Here is a 17,946-nt window from a genome sequence, read left to right on the forward strand (position 1 = left end):
GCCATTCGGCCACCATTCCAGCCCTCAAAGAAGTCCAAGGGATTGGGGAAGCCGACAAGGAGATCACTACCTCGGGCCTCCGATAACTGGGTACCAGGAGGCAAGTGTCACCTAAGCTGAATCTTGAAAGGGGAATAGGATTAGCCTTCTATGGGAGGACATCAAGAGCGCCCCAAGCAGAGGACATGACGACAGGACAGGAGAGGTGAGTGGGTGGCTCCGGAGGCGCCTGTCCGTCCAAGCCTTTTCCTATTAGCTATTACCTTTCTCCTACATTTTCAACCCAGACTCCAATACTAACTCGGACAATAAACTTAATTTCGGTAAGAATGTTTTGGTGAACATGCTTCTGAGATACCTACATCATGGTTCGCCCCAAATCCGTTGTTCTGCAATAACTCTCCACCATTTTCGTAAAAGGCCTCTGACACCAGCCTTGAATCGCGGCTTCGTCTCTATCAATATTTCATAAATCCATCAAAAAAGTTGGGCACTCTGAAGAGGAGCGGGTGGAAGACGGTCGTCGTGCTGCAAGGTGGGCGCCCAACGAACCCGAACCGCGCACTTCGCACAGGGCAGCGACCCTCGCTGCGCAGACGCGGTGGGGGGGGGGCGCGCGCATGCGCGGAGGAGACGGAGCGCGGCGGGTGGGGGCCTGGGCTTCGGGGAAGGGGGCGCGGCGCACACAGCATGGCGTCCAACATCTATCTGGTGGGCCAGCGGATCAGCCGGCTCGGCCAGGTGCGGCCCAGGGAGGCTCCTCCCCTTCCCAGCCCCTGTCCACCCCTCACCGACCGCCAGCGCTCCTCGCAGTCTCCGCCCCAGCGCCCAGGGAAGCGGCTCAACCGCCGCCGCCCCGCCCCGCCCCACCCCGCCCCTCGGCCTCTCGGGCCCGCCTCCCGGAGCCCGCCCCTCCTGCCCTTCCTCGCCGCCGGGGAGGGACTGGGCACAGCAGGTGAAGGAGGAGGAAACAGCTTGCCGGGGACTGCTCGGTCTCGTCGGTCCTCCTCCTCCTCCGCCCAGCCGTCCTGATTGTCTCTCCCTCCTTCCCTCAGAGGATGTCCTCCTTCCAGCTCAACCTCAACCCGCTCAAGGAGCCGCTCGGCTTCATCAAGGTCCTCGAGTGGGTGAGTGCAGCCCGCGCCGGCCAGGCCGGGAATCGCGCCGCCGCGCCCGCACCCGCACCCGCACCCGCACCGGCACCGTCTCTGGCCGGGCCGGCGCCCTCGGCGAGGAGGCAGGGAGCCCCGTGAGTGGGGGCGCGGCCCGGCTCGCGCCGGACCCGGAGTCGCCGCCACCTCCCGGGACAGGGCGGGGTGGGCGGGGAGGGCACGAGAGGCCGCGGCCTGGGCCCGCGCCGGGCGGGGACGCGCGGTCGGCGTGGAATCGCTAGCCCCTCGGCGGCCGGGGTCCGGGGCAGGGCCGCCTCCGGCACCGACGCTCACCTCTGGGTGCCCCCGTGGGAGTGTTTCACGGTTTCCCGCGGGGGAGAGGAAACTTCCTGTTGAGGTCTAACCGAAACCCGGCGGGCGGGAGTCGCCCGGGCCGGCGCCGCCTCCTCCTCCCGCGGAAGGGCCGGCCCGTGCTTCCCGGCCCGGTGCTGACAGGAGGCCGCTCCCTTCGAAAGCGAGTCGCGCCTGGTCGAACCCATTTGACGAGCACGCACTTACTTGTTTCTAAGATTGGCTCCAAGTTAAAAATGGACAAAAATAACCCGGGTCCGGGAAGCTGGCGGGGATGGTAGCGGGAGGCGTGCGGGGGGTCGGGGGGGGGGGGCGGCGGTGGAAAGGCCTTTTAACCAACACGCGTCTCGTCGGCCCGCTCGCTGCGCGTAAACACCTGCTGGGAATCGCCGTCAGGTCTCAGTTTTCCCGAGCCACCGCCCGCGCCCGCTCTCCGGCCTCTCCCGGAGCTCTCGCTCGGTCATTAACGTCGGAGGAGGCGGCTTCCTCCGACCTTGACGGTGATCAGGCCGCCGGAGGAGGCGGCGGGTGCACCCGGCCCCGCGGGGTTTCCTGGGCCGCCGGGCCCAGTGCGCACTCCGTGCCCGCGTTCCGGCGGACATCAGTGGGGGCGGGCTGTGTGTGCGGCGAGCAGAGTGTACATCCCTCCCCCTGACCCTGTGTGAGTGCTGCCCTGGCGGAGAGAAGGCCTTTCCATTTGCTGCTTGAAGTCGCCTACCCAGGGTGGTGGGGTTTTTTGTGTGTGTGTTTTTGTTTTTTTAAGTAACACAGAGACTCGGATTCTCTGGTGCGAACTCAATTTGATTTCCTACTTACACCCTGTTCTCTCCCTTTCCCCCAGTTTCATGGGGTGTTTTCTGAAAACTGAAACCGTGCTGATTGCACACAAATACCTATTTCACAGACATTTAGGGTCCTGTAAACCTCGGTCAGGATTTAAATAGAAAGAAAATTATTAATTGAATATATAAAAATTTAACTTGCAGGCGACAAATCACATTTAACTAAAAGCTAATAAAATAGAAAGGTTTTGGAAAAAGTCTTATATGTAGTAGATTTAATCTCATTAAGGATTACAGTTAAATTAAAATTTTTACTTACACAAAGAGGTAGTTTTTGTATTTTGTGCTTATATTATTGGTCTGTCTTTTTTTAAAAAAAGATGTACTTAACTTTTTTTTTAGTATTTCAAAACAGCAGTAAATTGATAAATGTTTGTAGCCAGTATATTTTTACTATCCTTTTAAAGCTTTTTAAGGAAATACTATTGTTAGTTTGAACAACTTATTACTACATAGGAGAACTTTTTATAAAAAGATTATTTCTTGTTAATGGTGTAGTGCAGTGGTTCTCAACCTTCCTAATGCTGCGACCCTTTAATACAGTTCCTCATGTTGTGGTGACCCCCAACCATAAAATTATTTTCGTTGTTTCTCATAACTGTAATTTTGCTGTTATGAATCGTAATGTAAATATCTGATATGCAGGATGTATTTAAGCGACCCCTGTGAAAGGGTGGTTCAACCCCCCAAGGGGTTGCGACCCACAGGTTGAGAACCGCTGGTGTAGTGAATGTTTATTCAACAAGTATTTGAGTTTATATTATATACTAGAGGCCCGGTGCACTGGCCCAGGACAGCCCAGCCTGTGCCCTCTCGCAGCCCGGGAGCCCTCAGGGAGCAGGCCTAAGCCGGCAGTTGGACATCCTTAGGGCTGCTATGGAGGCAGGAGAGGCTCCCACCACCGCTGCTGCGCTTGCCAGCTGTGAACCCGGCTTCTGGCTGAAGGACGTTCCCCCTGTGGGAGCGCACTGAACACCAGGGGGAAGCTCCTGCATTGAGTGTCCCCTGGTGGTCAGTGCACGTCATAGTGACCGGTCGTTCCGCTGTTTGGTCAATTTGCATATTAGCCTTTTATTATATAGGATAGGTGCTGTGCTAAGCACTAGTACACAAACATGAATAAAATACCGTCTTTTCCTCATGAACTATTAAGAAAGACATGAAAATCAATAAAAACATACCCTCCAGTGAGAACTTAAAAACAAAACAAACATATACTATAATAAAGGTGTAAGTATAGGCAAGATGCAGTAAGTGAGAGGAAAGACAAATCAATTGCTTGGAGGAAACAGGTAGAATTTCATAGATGAAATAACACTTGAAGGATGAGTACTTGTTCAAAGGGGAGTGACTTTCCCGGCAAAGGGAACCTTATGTTCAGTGGTGTGAAAAGTTGAAGCAGCATAGTCTATTTGAGAACTTAAAGCAGAGTGTCCCCCCCAAATGTATATATACCTTAACAGCTGATAGCTCAGTTTTGAAGAGAAAATGTATTTTAGTAAACACTGCCTTTATAAAATATGTGTATACATTTTGGGGGAAACAACCTATATTTGGGGTTGGTTGGAACATAGACTGAGAGGGAGGATATGGTTTGAGATGATTCTGAAAGATTTCAAAGGGCTTGCCAGGATAGTTTGTGGAGTTTATTCTATCTGCCAATGGTTCTTAACCCTCTGAGCCCTTTCCTTAGGAAAATGCATATGGGTAGTGTACAGAATTTGGGGTATTTTATTGGATAGCTTCTTTAAACCCAGGATTCCTACCATAAGGTAGGGACTCACTCCTTCAAGGGTTTTAAACAAGTGAATGATATGATTAGATTTGCCTTTTAGAAACCTTAATTTTGTTAGTAGTGTAGGGGATTGAAAGGTCATAAATGAGAGGAAAGCTATTGCTTGAGAAATAATGAGGGCCTAACTTTAATAGCAGTGGGAATAGAGAGGAGAAATTTAGCAATTAGAATGCATCTGGACGTGAAGAAGAGGAAGGACTAGGACTCTAAGATGACTGCCATATTTCTGACTTGGGCTGATAGTGGCACCGTTAGCCAAGTTAAATCACTAAGAAAAAGAAGTAGATTTTTGATGTAAGATAAGGGTTTGGATGTATTCAGTTTGTGGTCTCTTTTTACATCAAATAAGGAGGTATCATATAGGCAGATAGATATATGGATCTAGGTTTTAAATTTAAATATGGGCTAGAGATTCAACAGCTTTTTGCCATCAAAGGAGAGAAGAAATGGTTTGGAAGATGAATAGAAAAAACATCTTGGCATCAGGGAATGAATGATAAAACAAGGTTCTATAGGAGAAAGGTCCATTGTAGGAATTTTCAAATGTGTTTTGAATGAATTGTTAGTTTCACAAGGCATTGATTGAGGTGTGTTAGGGGGTTACCTCTAAAAATAGTTAATAAATAAGTTTACAAATCTAAAATCTAGATAAAGACTGCTTACCATCCATATAACTAAAAGAATAACTCTCCAAATCACCTTATCACTGGCAAGGTTCTAGAAGATGATGTTAGACTAGATATAACCTGGTAATATGTACCTTTCAGAGGATTACAAATCTGAATGCATCATAGACATGAAGGCAAGATGCCCAGTAAATATTTATTGCCAGAATAAAAATACAATTGCTGAAGCAGAAGCCTTTTCATTTTGCTTCTAAACTGCAGCCACCATATTTTATATAAAGAATTTATATATTTTTTACTTTTGTATTTTTATGTACTCCTGGCCCCTAGTTATAGTGCCTGGCAGTGGCATTGCCTCTTAGTTCTCTCTGTGTAATTCATTAAAAGTTGATGAATTTTTGTCTCATTTGTATGGGAAAATCAATACTTTACAGGGTTGTTGGAATGACTGAGTTACTATATAAATATGTGAATGATGATAATGTACTTGAACAGTTTTTAGTTGTTTTTTCCAGGACTGAGATGCTGTATTTCTAAAAGACTAGACATGGTGAATACAATTGAGCACTAATTGTCTGACATACATATCTCCTGGTCCTTCAAGATCACTATTTTCTATTAGGTATTTTAGACTTTAGAAGTTATAGTTTTATATGCTTTTCATTTGTTTTCCAGCATGTTTTCCTGCTTTGAGCCAGTCTATCAAGGTGAAAATATAAAATTTAGATAAGAATAGATACCCCACGTGTAGGAGTTAAACACGAAGTAAAAGCCAAGGATTAATTTTATAAAAACAGCTTTTTAAAAGTATTTTATATTTCTCTCGTAAATTTAATTTGGTTCTTTATAGTCATATATCTGTACTATTTAGATAAAAGTTTTTCATTAAAATGATATTATCTCCTTTTAATATTTAACACTTGTGTTTTGGACTTTCTTGCTGCTATCTTGCGTAGGGTAGACACGGAACAAATGTTTAGCCCTTAAGGAATCCAGGTAATGTGCATTTCTAATTCCACACACACAGTTATAGAAGAGATACTGTTTGTGGAGTACCTAAGGAATTACAGACTAATTAACCATAATAATTCTAAAATTATTAATAACCATCTCTGAATATTTTTGTCAGTGCTGGTCAACTTTATTCTCATTATTAACAAGATATTTATTAAATAAAATATATGTGCTAGGACTCGACACATATTTTCTCATTTAATCCTCTGACAATCTATGAGGGTTGTTATTCCATCTTACTGAAGTTGAGAGAAATTAAGTAATTTACCCAATATCCCATGATTATTATTACATCCAGAACTCTTAACAGTCTGTTCTTAGTCATTTTGATACCAGTTTATAACTGGTCTTTTAATAAATTATTGAAAACATTACCAAAAATTTCAAGCGTAAAAAACAAAAGGTAAGTTATCTGAAGCAATTATTTTCTTGTTTGTTAGATGTATGTTCATAATAAGATCTTAAGAGTTAAAACAAGTAGGATCTTCTTGATTCATTTATCAAGTTTGAAGTTTTTTCTGATTTTATCTTATGCCTTTAAAAACATTACTTTGGGATAAGTTATTATCCAGGAAAATTGAAGTGAAAAACCATAAGAAAACCTATAATCCTTGGAGCATTACATATATCAATTTCTTTAAATCACAAACTTTCAGAAATACATAATAGTTTATGTAAAATATTTAAAGTCTAGACATCCCAAGTAGACTATAAGATTTTTGCTAATAGGGACCATGTTTCATCCTAATTTTGTGGTTTACAATATGCTCAGTGGAGCACCCCAGAAAATATAAACTGTATTGCATTATGGGGAGAGGGGTATATATAGACTGATATTTGCCTTATTCATTTGCTTAACTTTTACATTTTTAGGCCATCAGTCTGTAACACAGACTACTTTTTCGGCAACTTTCTCTTTCTCTTAACCCTGCCATTTGTGTTTATTCCCCCACCCCCATTACAGAGAAGGAAAGGGATTTCAAATATCATTTTGTGCCCACCAGGACACTCTACACTTAAAACTTGTTAATAGACTTATTGACTCACTTCCCTACCCCCCTTCCTTTGCTCTTTGTTTTCCCCCTGCTCTCTGTTTTTCCTACCTAGAATCCTCTTAGTATTTACCATGAGCACTCTCATGGGGTAGGTCGGATGTCATTTTCATAGACAAAATGTAAGTATTGTCAGTGCTTTCAGAACACACAAGCACATGCACCCTCACTCCCACACATACAAATAGCAATTTCTGATAAAATATAAAAGGGAAAATTACAATAACAGAGCAATGCTCCATACAGTGGTTCTCAAACACTGATCTCAACTCCTTTATGCTCTTAAATATTGTAGACTTGAAGGAGCTTTTTGTTTATGTGAGTTGTGTCTATCAATATTTACCATATTAGAAATTTAAGCTGATACATTAAAAACATTTATTTTAAAATAACAGTAATAAATCACTTGGAAGCTTGCATAACATCAATGGCAACAAATCCTGCCAGTTTTCCTTGAATTGAAAAGCTCATTTCATTCGTTTTTGAGGAAACTATATGCCAAATTTTCAAGTCTGAATAACTATATTTTGTCTATTACTTATCCTTTAAGTAAAAATGGTGTTTCAGGAAGAAAGCAACTAGTTCAGCATACAATTCAATTGTTTAAATATTTTCCCTGGAGATAACCGCTGTGTTTTGGTATGCAGTGAAAGTCTTTATTTGTGCATGCTATTTCATCACAGAATATTAAGAAGACTCAAATGTCGGGGTTTTATAAAATAATGATTGTTACTGGTTCATCAAAAGCATTTGTAAGTGAAACTGGCTTTTTCTTTTTAACTGCAAGTGCAAAACAGTTTGTTATTGCTAATTCTTCCAAAGCCCAGAGGTTTTTATCCACCAATGCCTTTGCTTAAATCAGTGCAAACATCAATACAGTGTAAAAGGCAAATAATTTCTTAGTAATAAATTTGAAGATATTTTTGACCTCATGGACTCCCTGAAAGAGTCTTGGGTACTTCCAGAGGTCCTCAGACCACCCACTGAGAGTTGCTGTTGTTATACAAGGTAAACATCATTAGGGACCAGGAATGGAACAGAAACAAGTGGGAGAAGAACTGTTCCCAGCGCTGGGAAATAAATCTGGAAAGAAGTTTCAACCTATTGTCTGGATTTATGACTTACATAAAGTTGAGTACTTAAAGAAGTAAAGAGAGAGAGAGAGAGAGAGAGAGCCTCCTAAAACCTGAATCAGCCTGCCTGCCAGCTTAAAGTTTGGATTTGTATTAACTTAAAATATTCTCATATGTTGGTAGTTTGGGGGCCCTGTCTTAACGTGCTGTTTGTGGGCTGGCGGACTCAGAAGGCCAGGTAGAAATGACCATAAAACTACCAGACAGGGAGATGACTATGAAAGCACTAGACAGGGGTAGAAAGGGGGGAAATAAACTCTCAAGCTGAGTCTTACATCAAATATCCTAAAGCACATGAAGAAAACTTATTTTCATCTCAAAGCTCAAATTATATCAGTGGCAACAAATGCTATCAGCTTTCTGTGAAGTGACAGACTCACTTCAAAGACAGCCAGCCATGCCCTGGCTGGTTTTTCTCAGTGGACTGCAGGTTCAATTCCAGTCAAAGGAATGTACCTAGGTTGCAGGTCCCCCCCCCCCCCCCCCCCACACACACATACCCCCAGCCAGGGGGCAAGCAATCCATCGATGTTTCTCTCTCTTTGTCTCTCCCCCTCCCTTCCACTCTCTAAAAATTAATGGAGAGCCTGGCCGGTGTGGCTTGGTGGTTGAGCATTGACCCATGAACCAAAGGTTGGGGTTCTATTCCTGGTTAGGACACATGCCTGGGTTGCAGCTCATCCCCAGTAGGGGGTGTGCAGAGGCAGTCAATTCAATGCTTCTCTTCATTGATGTCTCTATCCTTCCTTTCTCTAAAATAAATTAAATTAAAAATCAATGGGGGAAAAATGTCCTCGGGTGAGGATTAATAACAACAACAAAGACAGCTCAACAATCAGGATATTGATTCACTCCAAAAGATATAAAAATAATAGGGTAGTCTGAAATGATTTTTAAAAAAGTATATTTAGATTCCCCAGAAATTTCTAGTTCCATACTCAGCTTAATAATTGTTTGAGAATAGAGGTGACATAAAGATGTTTTCAACATATAATAATTAATAGTTAACAAAAAATGTCTAGTGTTTATTTCAGCAGAACTCAAGTTTTATTTCTCATAATCGAAATTCTTAAGGGTTATTTGTCCCTAGCCAGTTGCTCAGTGGATGGAGTGTCAGTCTGTGGACTGAAGGGTCCCAGATTCAATTCCAGTCAAGGGCATATGCTTGGGTTGTGGGCTTGACCCCTATTAGGGGGCATGCAGGAGGCAGCTGACCAATGATTCTCTCTCACCATTGATGTTTCTATCTCTCCCTCTCCCTCTCTGAAATCAATAAAAATATATTTTAAAATGAACTATCACAGCATGTTTGCCTTTATAATCAGTAAGATTAGAGTCTAAAGTTAAAGTATATTTTTTTATGAGTCAAAGTCTGAAGCATTTACTAAAGATATTTATTAGAAAAAAACATTTTGCTAATATTTCAGTTTATTCCCACTGATAATTTGATTTTGTAAAAGAGCAAAAAGAGATACATTTGGTTTTGCACATAAACACTTAAATACAATATATTTTTAGATCTCTTTCTGGAGATTTCAATTATACATTTCATTTTCCTAAACTGTCCCTTGGACAGAGATTTAAGTAGATGATATCAGATTAATGATGAAACCAAATAGCAGTGAGGACCCTGCACTAGAAACATAAAAGACACACATAAATTAGATGAGTACCAGTGTTTCCAGTAGAACCCTTAATGTGTAGAGCAAGGTTTAGGAATAGGTGTAAAGATTGGGACTCTGGCTGTAGGATAAATAACTCACTGAAAATATTAGGAATCATCAAACTTTCCTTTTTGTTTTTATCATGGATCCCTATCTGTAAAATTTTATGTACAGAGCCCCAATGTGCATCCAATATGCATCTATAATAAGATGCATATTTTACCATGTGAGCATCTTAAGGCATATGACATACTCGGTAAATTTCCATTCATATTTTTAAATCTTTACTTCAGGTACTCATCTGATATTTTCCTTTTTCTTTTGGGGCACCTTGTGATCTGTTTAAGTGGAGTCCATTTTAACCTTGTAATGCGGCTGGCGAGTATAGTTCACATAGGGTGTTAATTCTTCCATTTTCTCTTTGGACATGAGTTTTTGTATTATCAGTTTAGTTTCTGAAGCTATTTTAAGCCATTGTCCATTTTCTGAAGGTTTGGTAAAAACTAGATAAACTTATTCCATAAAGTCACTTGGCCAGGTACATTCACATCATAATATGTGAATACTAAAAGGGAAAGAATAGGTGAAGGTATCACTGTCTAACCTTCCATGTTGTGGGATTCTCCATACCTTCAGGACACCCAGCATACTGTACTAACATGACTCTCTGACCTGGAGGCCCAGCATGGGTTTCAGTGGTATATTAATTTTAATAAAGCTTTTATTTCTTGTGTAAGTCTAAAAGTAGGTATAAATAGAAGGTCAGGTGCTTCCTTTTTGAACATCATTTGAGTACTGTAGTGTATCTATCTGTGTTCTAGAGAACCAGGCTGTAATATTAACTCTGAAGTTGCAGATCTCTAAATTAGTGATCTTCCATGTTTCTAGTGTGGATATGGTGGGCAGAGAGACAAGTGGAACTGTTTCTCTGGTGACATGAGACTGTCATAATGAGTATGGAACCTTTTTGACCTTAAGAGAAACTGGTTGTCATTCTGTCCCTGAATTATTACTATTACTAGAGGCCCGTTGCATGAAAATTCATGCACTGGAGCGGGGGGTCCCTCAGCCCGGCCTGCCCCCTCTCACAGTCCGGGAGCCCTCAGGGGCGGGAGTCGACCCGGCGATCAAGGGAAGGCATCGCCCCATCACACCTCTGCTGCTGCCACTGACAGTAGCGCAAGCCTTGGCCGGCCCTGGTTACCTGAGCCTCAGGCTGGCCCTGGGCGGCTGGGGGGCTGAGGGGACTGGGGGTCTCCGGAGGCAGGCATGTGGAGCGGCTGGGCCTGTCTGGAGGTGGGCCCGGCCTTGCTGCGCACCTGCCACCCCAGTGGGGCTGAGGGGGCTGGGCACCGCCATCTTGTGCTGTGGGTGCTGCCATCTTTGAGGGCGGAGCAGTCAATTAGCATATTCCCTTCTTATTGGCTGTGGGCGCCGCCATCTTTTCGGCATGAGGGTCAATTAGCATATTTCCTCTTTATTAGATAGGATTGTACAGATAGAATTTCATATCAGCAGTTTCAGTTATTTATGGGATAGAAAGGGATGGGAAATGAATTTCACAAGTGGCAAAGAAATATACTAGATGTACCGGTTAATGCGGATTTTTTTCAATAGATGGAGTTACACATATGTTGATATATATACGATTTGATATGTGTGCTATTTTGTTGTATTGACAACAAGCTTCAAAACTTCCTTTGTCAAATTTTCTGAAGGTGTTAACATCATAGATATTTTTTACACTTAAAAATGTCGAATTTTGTGCCAAAAAAAAAAAAAAGGATTCGTGGGAAGTTTCAATTCATTATTTTATTTTGAAGAAAAGTGCTGCTGAATACTTCGGGAAGCTTATGGTGAACATGCTCCATCTCAAGATACTTGTGAACACTGGTTTAAATGCTTTAAAAGTGATGATTTTGATGTGAAAGACAAAGAATGTCCAGGTCTACCGAGAAAGTTTGAAGACCAACAGTTACAAGCATTATTGGATGAAGATGCGTGTCAAACGCAAAAACAACTTACAGAAAGATTAAATGTTGCTTAGCAAACAATTTATGATCATTTACAAGCAATGGGAAAGATTTTAAAGGAAGGAAAATGGGTGCCACATCAACTGAACGAAAGACAAATGGAAAACCGAAAAGTCATCAGTAAAATGTTGCTGCAGCAGCACGTAAGAAAGTCTTTTTTGCATCAAATTGTGACTGGTGATGAAAGTGGATTTATTTTGAGAATCCCAAATGCACAAAATCATGGGTTGATCCAGGTCAACCATCAACATCGACTGCAAGGCCACATTGCTTCAGAAAGAAGACAATTTTCTGCATTTGGTGGGATCAGGAAGGTGTGGTGTATTTTGAGCTTCTAAAACCAGCTGAAACCATTAATATCGCTACTGACAACAAATAATCAATTTGAACCATACTTTGTGAAATGACCAGAATGGTTCATAGGTCAACACTCAACCACTGAGCCACACTGGCCAGGCTTTACCAATTATTAACTCTTAACTGAAGACTCCAAACTATGTGCTGGACATTACCTCGGGCTCTTTATATCTGTAACTAGATTCCACTTCTTTATATTTCTTCTTGGGGGTGTGTGAGGGGGGGAATCCCTTGATAGTTATTATCCTGATTATGGCCCTGGATCCATGGAAGGAAAAGCATTATACTGCTGTTCAACAGTGTATCAGACCCATTTGTTTCTTTTCTCCTTTGTTTCTATTGCCCTAGGAGAGTATTAGTGTGAGATGTCTGAGGTTTTACTGCCTATGTTTTCTTCTAGAATTTTTATTATTTTGGGACTTACATTTAAGTTTTTTATCCATTTTGAGTTTATTCTTGTGTATGGAATAAGCTGGTGATCTAGTTACATTTTATTTTGCATATATCTGTCCAATTTTCCTAACACCATTTATTGAAGAGACTATCTTTACTCCATTGTATGCTCTTGCTTCATTTGTCAAATATTAATTGACCATAATGGTGTGGATCAATTTGTGGGGGTGGGGGGTGGGATCTCTGCTCTGTTCCATTGGTCTATATGCCTATTCTTGTGCCAGTACCACGCTGTTTTGTTACAGTAGCTTTGTAGTATAGTTTTATTACAGTATTATGATCCCTGCAAGTTTGTTATTCATTCTCAAGAGTGCTGAGGCTTTTGGGGTCTTTTCTGGTTCCATTTAAATTTTTTAAATATTTGTTCCAGATCTGTAAAATATGCCATTAGCATTTTAATAGAGATTGTGTTGAATCTGCAGATTGCTTTGTGTAGTATGGACATTTTAATGGTGTTAATTCTTCAATCCATGAACACTGCATATGCTTCCACTTGTTCATGTCTTCCTGTTTCATTTTTTCAGTGTCCTGTAGTTTTCCAAGTACAGGTCTTTTATCTCCTTGGTTAAGTATATTCCTAGGTATCTTATTTTTTGTTGTTGCCATGGTAAATGGGATTTTTTTTAAGTTTCTCTTTCTGACAGTTCATTATTGGTGTATAAAAATGACATCAGTTCATGGATGTTAATATGTATCCAGTAGCACTTTGCCAAACTCATTTATTAAATCTAGCAGTTTTTTGGTGTATTCTGTAGAGTTTTTTATGTACAGTATCATGCCATCTGCAAATAATGACAGTTTTATAGCCTCCTTTCCAATTTTGATGCCTTTTATTTTTTTCTTGTCTAATTGCTGTGGTTAGGATTTCCAGTGCTATACTGAATAAAAGAATGGTGAAAGCAGACACCTGTCTTGTTCCTGATCTTAAGGAAAGCACTTTTAGTTTTTGCCAGTTGAGTATGATATTGGCTGTAGGTTTGTCATATATGGTCATTATTATGTTGAGGTATGATCCCTATATTCCCACTTTGCTGAAAATATTTATCATAAATGGTGCCAGAATTTATCAAATTTGCACCTACTGATATGATCATGTAATTTTTATTCTTCGTTTTGTTTGTGACGAATCACATTCATCGATTTGTGAATATTGTGCCAGCCTTCCATTCCTGGAGTAACCCTTTGTATATGATGTATGATCTTTTTGATGTATTGATGGATCCAATTTGCTGATATTTTGTTGAAGATTTTAGCATCTATAATCATCAAGGATATTTGCTGTAATTTTCTTTCTTTGTAGTGTCTTTATCTGGTTTTGGAATTAGAATAATGCTGGCTTTTTAAAAAGAGCTTGGAAGTCTTTTCTCCTCTTCAGGTTTTTTTACAATAGTTTGAGGAGGTTAGGTATCTGTTCTTAGAATGTTTGGTAAAACTCACCTGTGAAGACATCAGTCTATGACTTTTGTTTATTGGGAGTGTTTTGATTACTTCTTCATTTCTTGTTATCGGCCTATTCAGGTTTTCTGGTTCTTCCTGATTGAGTTTTGTAAGATTATATGTTTCTAGGAGTTTGTCCATTTTGCCCATGTTGTCCAATTTGTTGGCATATAGTTATTTAAAGTATTTTCTTACAATGCTTTCTAGTTCTGTGATGTCAGTTGTTACTTCACCTCTTTCATTTCTGATTTTATTTATTTGGTTCCTCTTTGTTTCTTGATGAGTCAGGCTAAAAGTTCATCAGTCTTGTTTATCTTTTCTAGTCATGGTTTCATTGATCTTTGTATTGTTTGTGTTTAGTCTGTCAGTTATTTCCACTCTGATCTTTATTTTTCCTTCCTTCTACTTTGGGCTTTTCTTGTTCTCTTTTTAATTCTTTTTGTCATAGGGTTAGATTGTTTATTTGAGCTTTTTCTTGTTTCTTGAGGTAGGCCTGCAATGCTATGAACTTTCCTCTCGGGATTGATTTAGCTGTGTCCCAGAGATTTGGGGTGGTTGTGTGTTTGTTTTCACTTGTTTCCAGGAAGTTTTTGGTTTTTTTCCTTGATCTCATTGGTAACCAATTCATTGTTTAATAACATGCTATTAAGCCTCCATATATTTGAATGTTTTTTTGTGTTTTTATTATAGTTGATTTTTAGTTTCATGCCATTGTGATCCGAGAAGATGCTTGATAAGATTTCCATCTTCTTCAGTTTGTTAAGAATTATTTTGTGTCCTAACATGTCTATTTTTTAGAATGTTCCAGGTACACTTGAGAAGAATGTATATTCTGCAGCTTTAGGATGAAATGATCTGTAAATGTCAATTAATCCCCCTGATCTGGTGTGTTGTTTAAGGCCTCTGTTTTCTTCTTGATTTTTCTTCCAGACGATCTATCCAGTGATTTCAGTAGGGTGCTAAAGTCCCCCTACTATGACTATATTGCTGTCAATTTCTTCCTAAAGTCCACCAAGAATATTCTTTATATTTTTAGATGCTTCTATATTTACCAGTGTTATATTTTCTTGTTGTATCGATCCCTTTAATATTATGTAGTAACCTTCTTTGTCTCTTTTATGGGCCTTTGTTTTGAAGTCTATTATGTCAGATATGAGTATTGCTACTCCTGCTTTTTTCTTTCCATTTTCATCTGTATGGAATATATTTTTTCATCCTTTCACTTTTGGGTTGTGTGAATCTTTTGCTTTGAGATAAGTCTCTTGTAGATACTGTATACACACACACACACACACGACATATATACATATTTTCTTATTCAGGTACCCTATGTCTTTTGATTGGAGCATTTAACCCATTTACATTTAAGGTTATTATTGAAAGGTACTTATTTATTGCCATTTTCTTCTTTATACCCATCTTCCTCTCCAAAATCCTCTTTTTCTTAAAGCAGTCCCTTTAACATTTCTTGCAACATTGGTTTAGTGGTAATGTACTCTTTTAGTCTTTTTTGTCTAGGAAGCTCTTTATTTCGCCTTCAATTTTAAATGATAGCCTTCCTGGGTAGAGTATTCTTAGATTCAGCTCCTTGCTTTTCATTGCTTTGAATATTTCATGCCAATTCCTTCTGGCCTGAAATGTTTTGGTTGAGAAATCAGCTGACAGTCTAATGGGAACTCCTTTGTAGCTAACTTTCTGTCTCTCTCTTGTTACCTTTAAGGTTCTTTATTTGTCTTTAACGTTTGTCACTTCAATTATAATATGTCTTGGTGTGGGTCCCATGAGGTTCATCTTGTTTGGGACCCTCAGTGCTTCCTGCACTTATGTTACTTTTTCCTTCACCCACTGAGGGAAGTATTCTTGTCATTATCTCTTTAAACAAGTTTTCTATTTCTTGCTTCTCTTTCTGTTTCCCCTGTGATGCAAAATGTTGTTACGTTTCATATTGTCCCAAAGATCCCTTAAACTATCCTGGTTTTAAATTCTTTTAATTTTTGCTGCTCTAATAGAGTGGGTTTTTTCTGCTTTGTTCTCCATTCACTGATTTGAGCTTCCACTTCATTTAATCTACTTTTAATTCCTTCCCATGTATTTTTTTCCTTCCTGTGTATTCTTGATGTCAGACATGGTAGTGTTCATTTCTGACTTGTTCTTGTTCATGGTTTCTATTTCCTTGTTCATGCTATCGTAATTCCCACTAATTGCCTTGTAATTCTCACTAAATTCCTTGAACATCTTTATAACCTTTACTTTGAATTCTGTCATCAGATAAATTGCTTTCATCCATTTCATTTTTATGGAGATTCTTCCCTTTCTTTCATTTGGGGTTGTTTATCTCCCCATTTTAGCTGTCTCTTTGTGTTTGTTTCTATGTATTAGGTAGAATTGCTTTCCCTCCCAGTCTTTGTGGGGTGGCCTTCTGTAGTAAATGTCCTGTGGGACTCAATGGTGCAGTCTTCTTGATCTCCTGAGCTGAATACTCCAGGAATGTCCGTTTTATCTATTATATGAACTCTCCTGTTGTAATTTGGTCTTGATTGCTGTTGGCCTGTTCATGTGTGTGATCAACCCTCAGCTAGCCTACTGTGAGGCTCGACTCTGACCATGTCATGTAAGTTGTTGTACAGGAGTGCCAGCGGCTGCAATGGGCATGCAAGTGGCAAGTATCTGCGGAAGTGGCAGTGACAGGGTTCCGGGGAATCATAAGTTTTACACTTGGATTATGGTGATTTCAGATTAGAAGTGTCCTCAACACCTCCTTCTCTGCTCAAGGCCTTCATAGACTGAAATCCAGGTGTTGGCTGGGCTATATTCTCAACCAGAAGCCTGGCTAGAGTAGGACCGGCTTCTGTGGCTCTAGAATGCATAGCAGCTGTGAAGCCAGCATTGGAGATAGAGGTCCTAGGAATTATCTTTTATCTTTTGTTCAGAAGTGACTACTGTTAAAATTTTAATGTATAACCTGTTTAGTTTTTGTTGTGTGTGAATACATAGATGTAGACACATACACAATGTATTGTTTTTACAAACTTTATATGTAATGACCATTTTTCTATATAATTAGATATTTCCTAACATTTTAATGACTATATAAGGTTGCATTGTTTAAATGGATTCTAATTTATTTGGTACCCTGTCAATGTTTAGGATGCTTCCAATTTTTTTCCTTACGAGAGCATTATTACTTTTTTTTTTTTTTTTTTGGCTTGATCAGGAAAACAGATTTCCAAGTACTTTTTAAGACCTAGAATATCCACAATGAGGTCTTATAAGCTCATGAAATAACATCACTTCTTTGCATACAATCTCTTGGCTTTATAGTTACCCTTGGGTTCCAAATAAAAACACCTCCAATTCACCCCTTTTGATTTTCATACCAATAAATAAGACTTTGTCTGAATTTCATACTCATATTTAATGGGTACCCCTGGAATAAATGAATTTATATGTGGTTTGGTATACAATTTTCTTTGTTATATTCAGGAGAAAATAAAATCTCATTTGTTGAGAGTTGCAAGTAATTTTTTATTTTTATTTTTTAAATCCTCACCCAAGGATATTTTTAAATTGATTTTGAGAGAGAAACATCATTGTGAAAGAAAAGCACCGATCAGTTGCCTCCCATACATGCCCCAATCAGGAATGGAACCCACAACCTATGTATGTTCCCTAACCAGGAATCAAACCCGCAGTCTTTTGGTGTACAGGATGATGCTCTAATTAACTGAGCCACCCGGCCAAGGCACAGGAAATATTTTAATGTTTTTCACCATCTATGTTTAAATTTATAGTTAAGAACTTTTGTATTTTCTATAATTCTATATAATAAAGAGCTAATATGCAAATCGTTGTCACACCCTCGTGCCTGGGCCGGGGGACCTGAGGCCACGCCCCCCACCCGGTGGGGCTTGATGGGGGATCTGAGGCTGTGTCCCTCACCTGGCACTGGGCCGAGGGACCTGAGGCTGTACCCCCCAGCCCTGCGGGGCTTGATGGGGGTGGGGCCGGCCGGGTCTTGGGCGATTTCGAGGCACACGCGGGTGGGTGGGGACTTGACTCGGTCCCATGGCGCGCCCC

General features: G+C 40.5%; 1 protein-coding gene across 1 annotated transcript in view; it reads left to right on the forward strand.

Moving 5' to 3' along the window:
• The first annotated feature begins 915 nt into the window (after positions 1–915).
• The window catches only part of SYPL1 (synaptophysin like 1), a 28,223-nt gene continuing 11,192 nt past the window's right edge, over positions 916–17,946 (forward strand). Inside the window, 2 exon segments of the mRNA XM_036327548.1 lie at positions 916–933; positions 983–1,127. Of these exon segments, the coding sequence (XP_036183441.1) occupies positions 1,059–1,127 (69 nt within the window). The 5' untranslated portion in view covers positions 916–933; positions 983–1,058.

This window comes from Myotis myotis, unplaced genomic scaffold (genome assembly GCF_014108235.1).
Source record: "Myotis myotis isolate mMyoMyo1 unplaced genomic scaffold, mMyoMyo1.p scaffold_m19_p_11, whole genome shotgun sequence".
NCBI classification, from domain to species: domain Eukaryota; kingdom Metazoa; phylum Chordata; class Mammalia; order Chiroptera; family Vespertilionidae; genus Myotis; species Myotis myotis.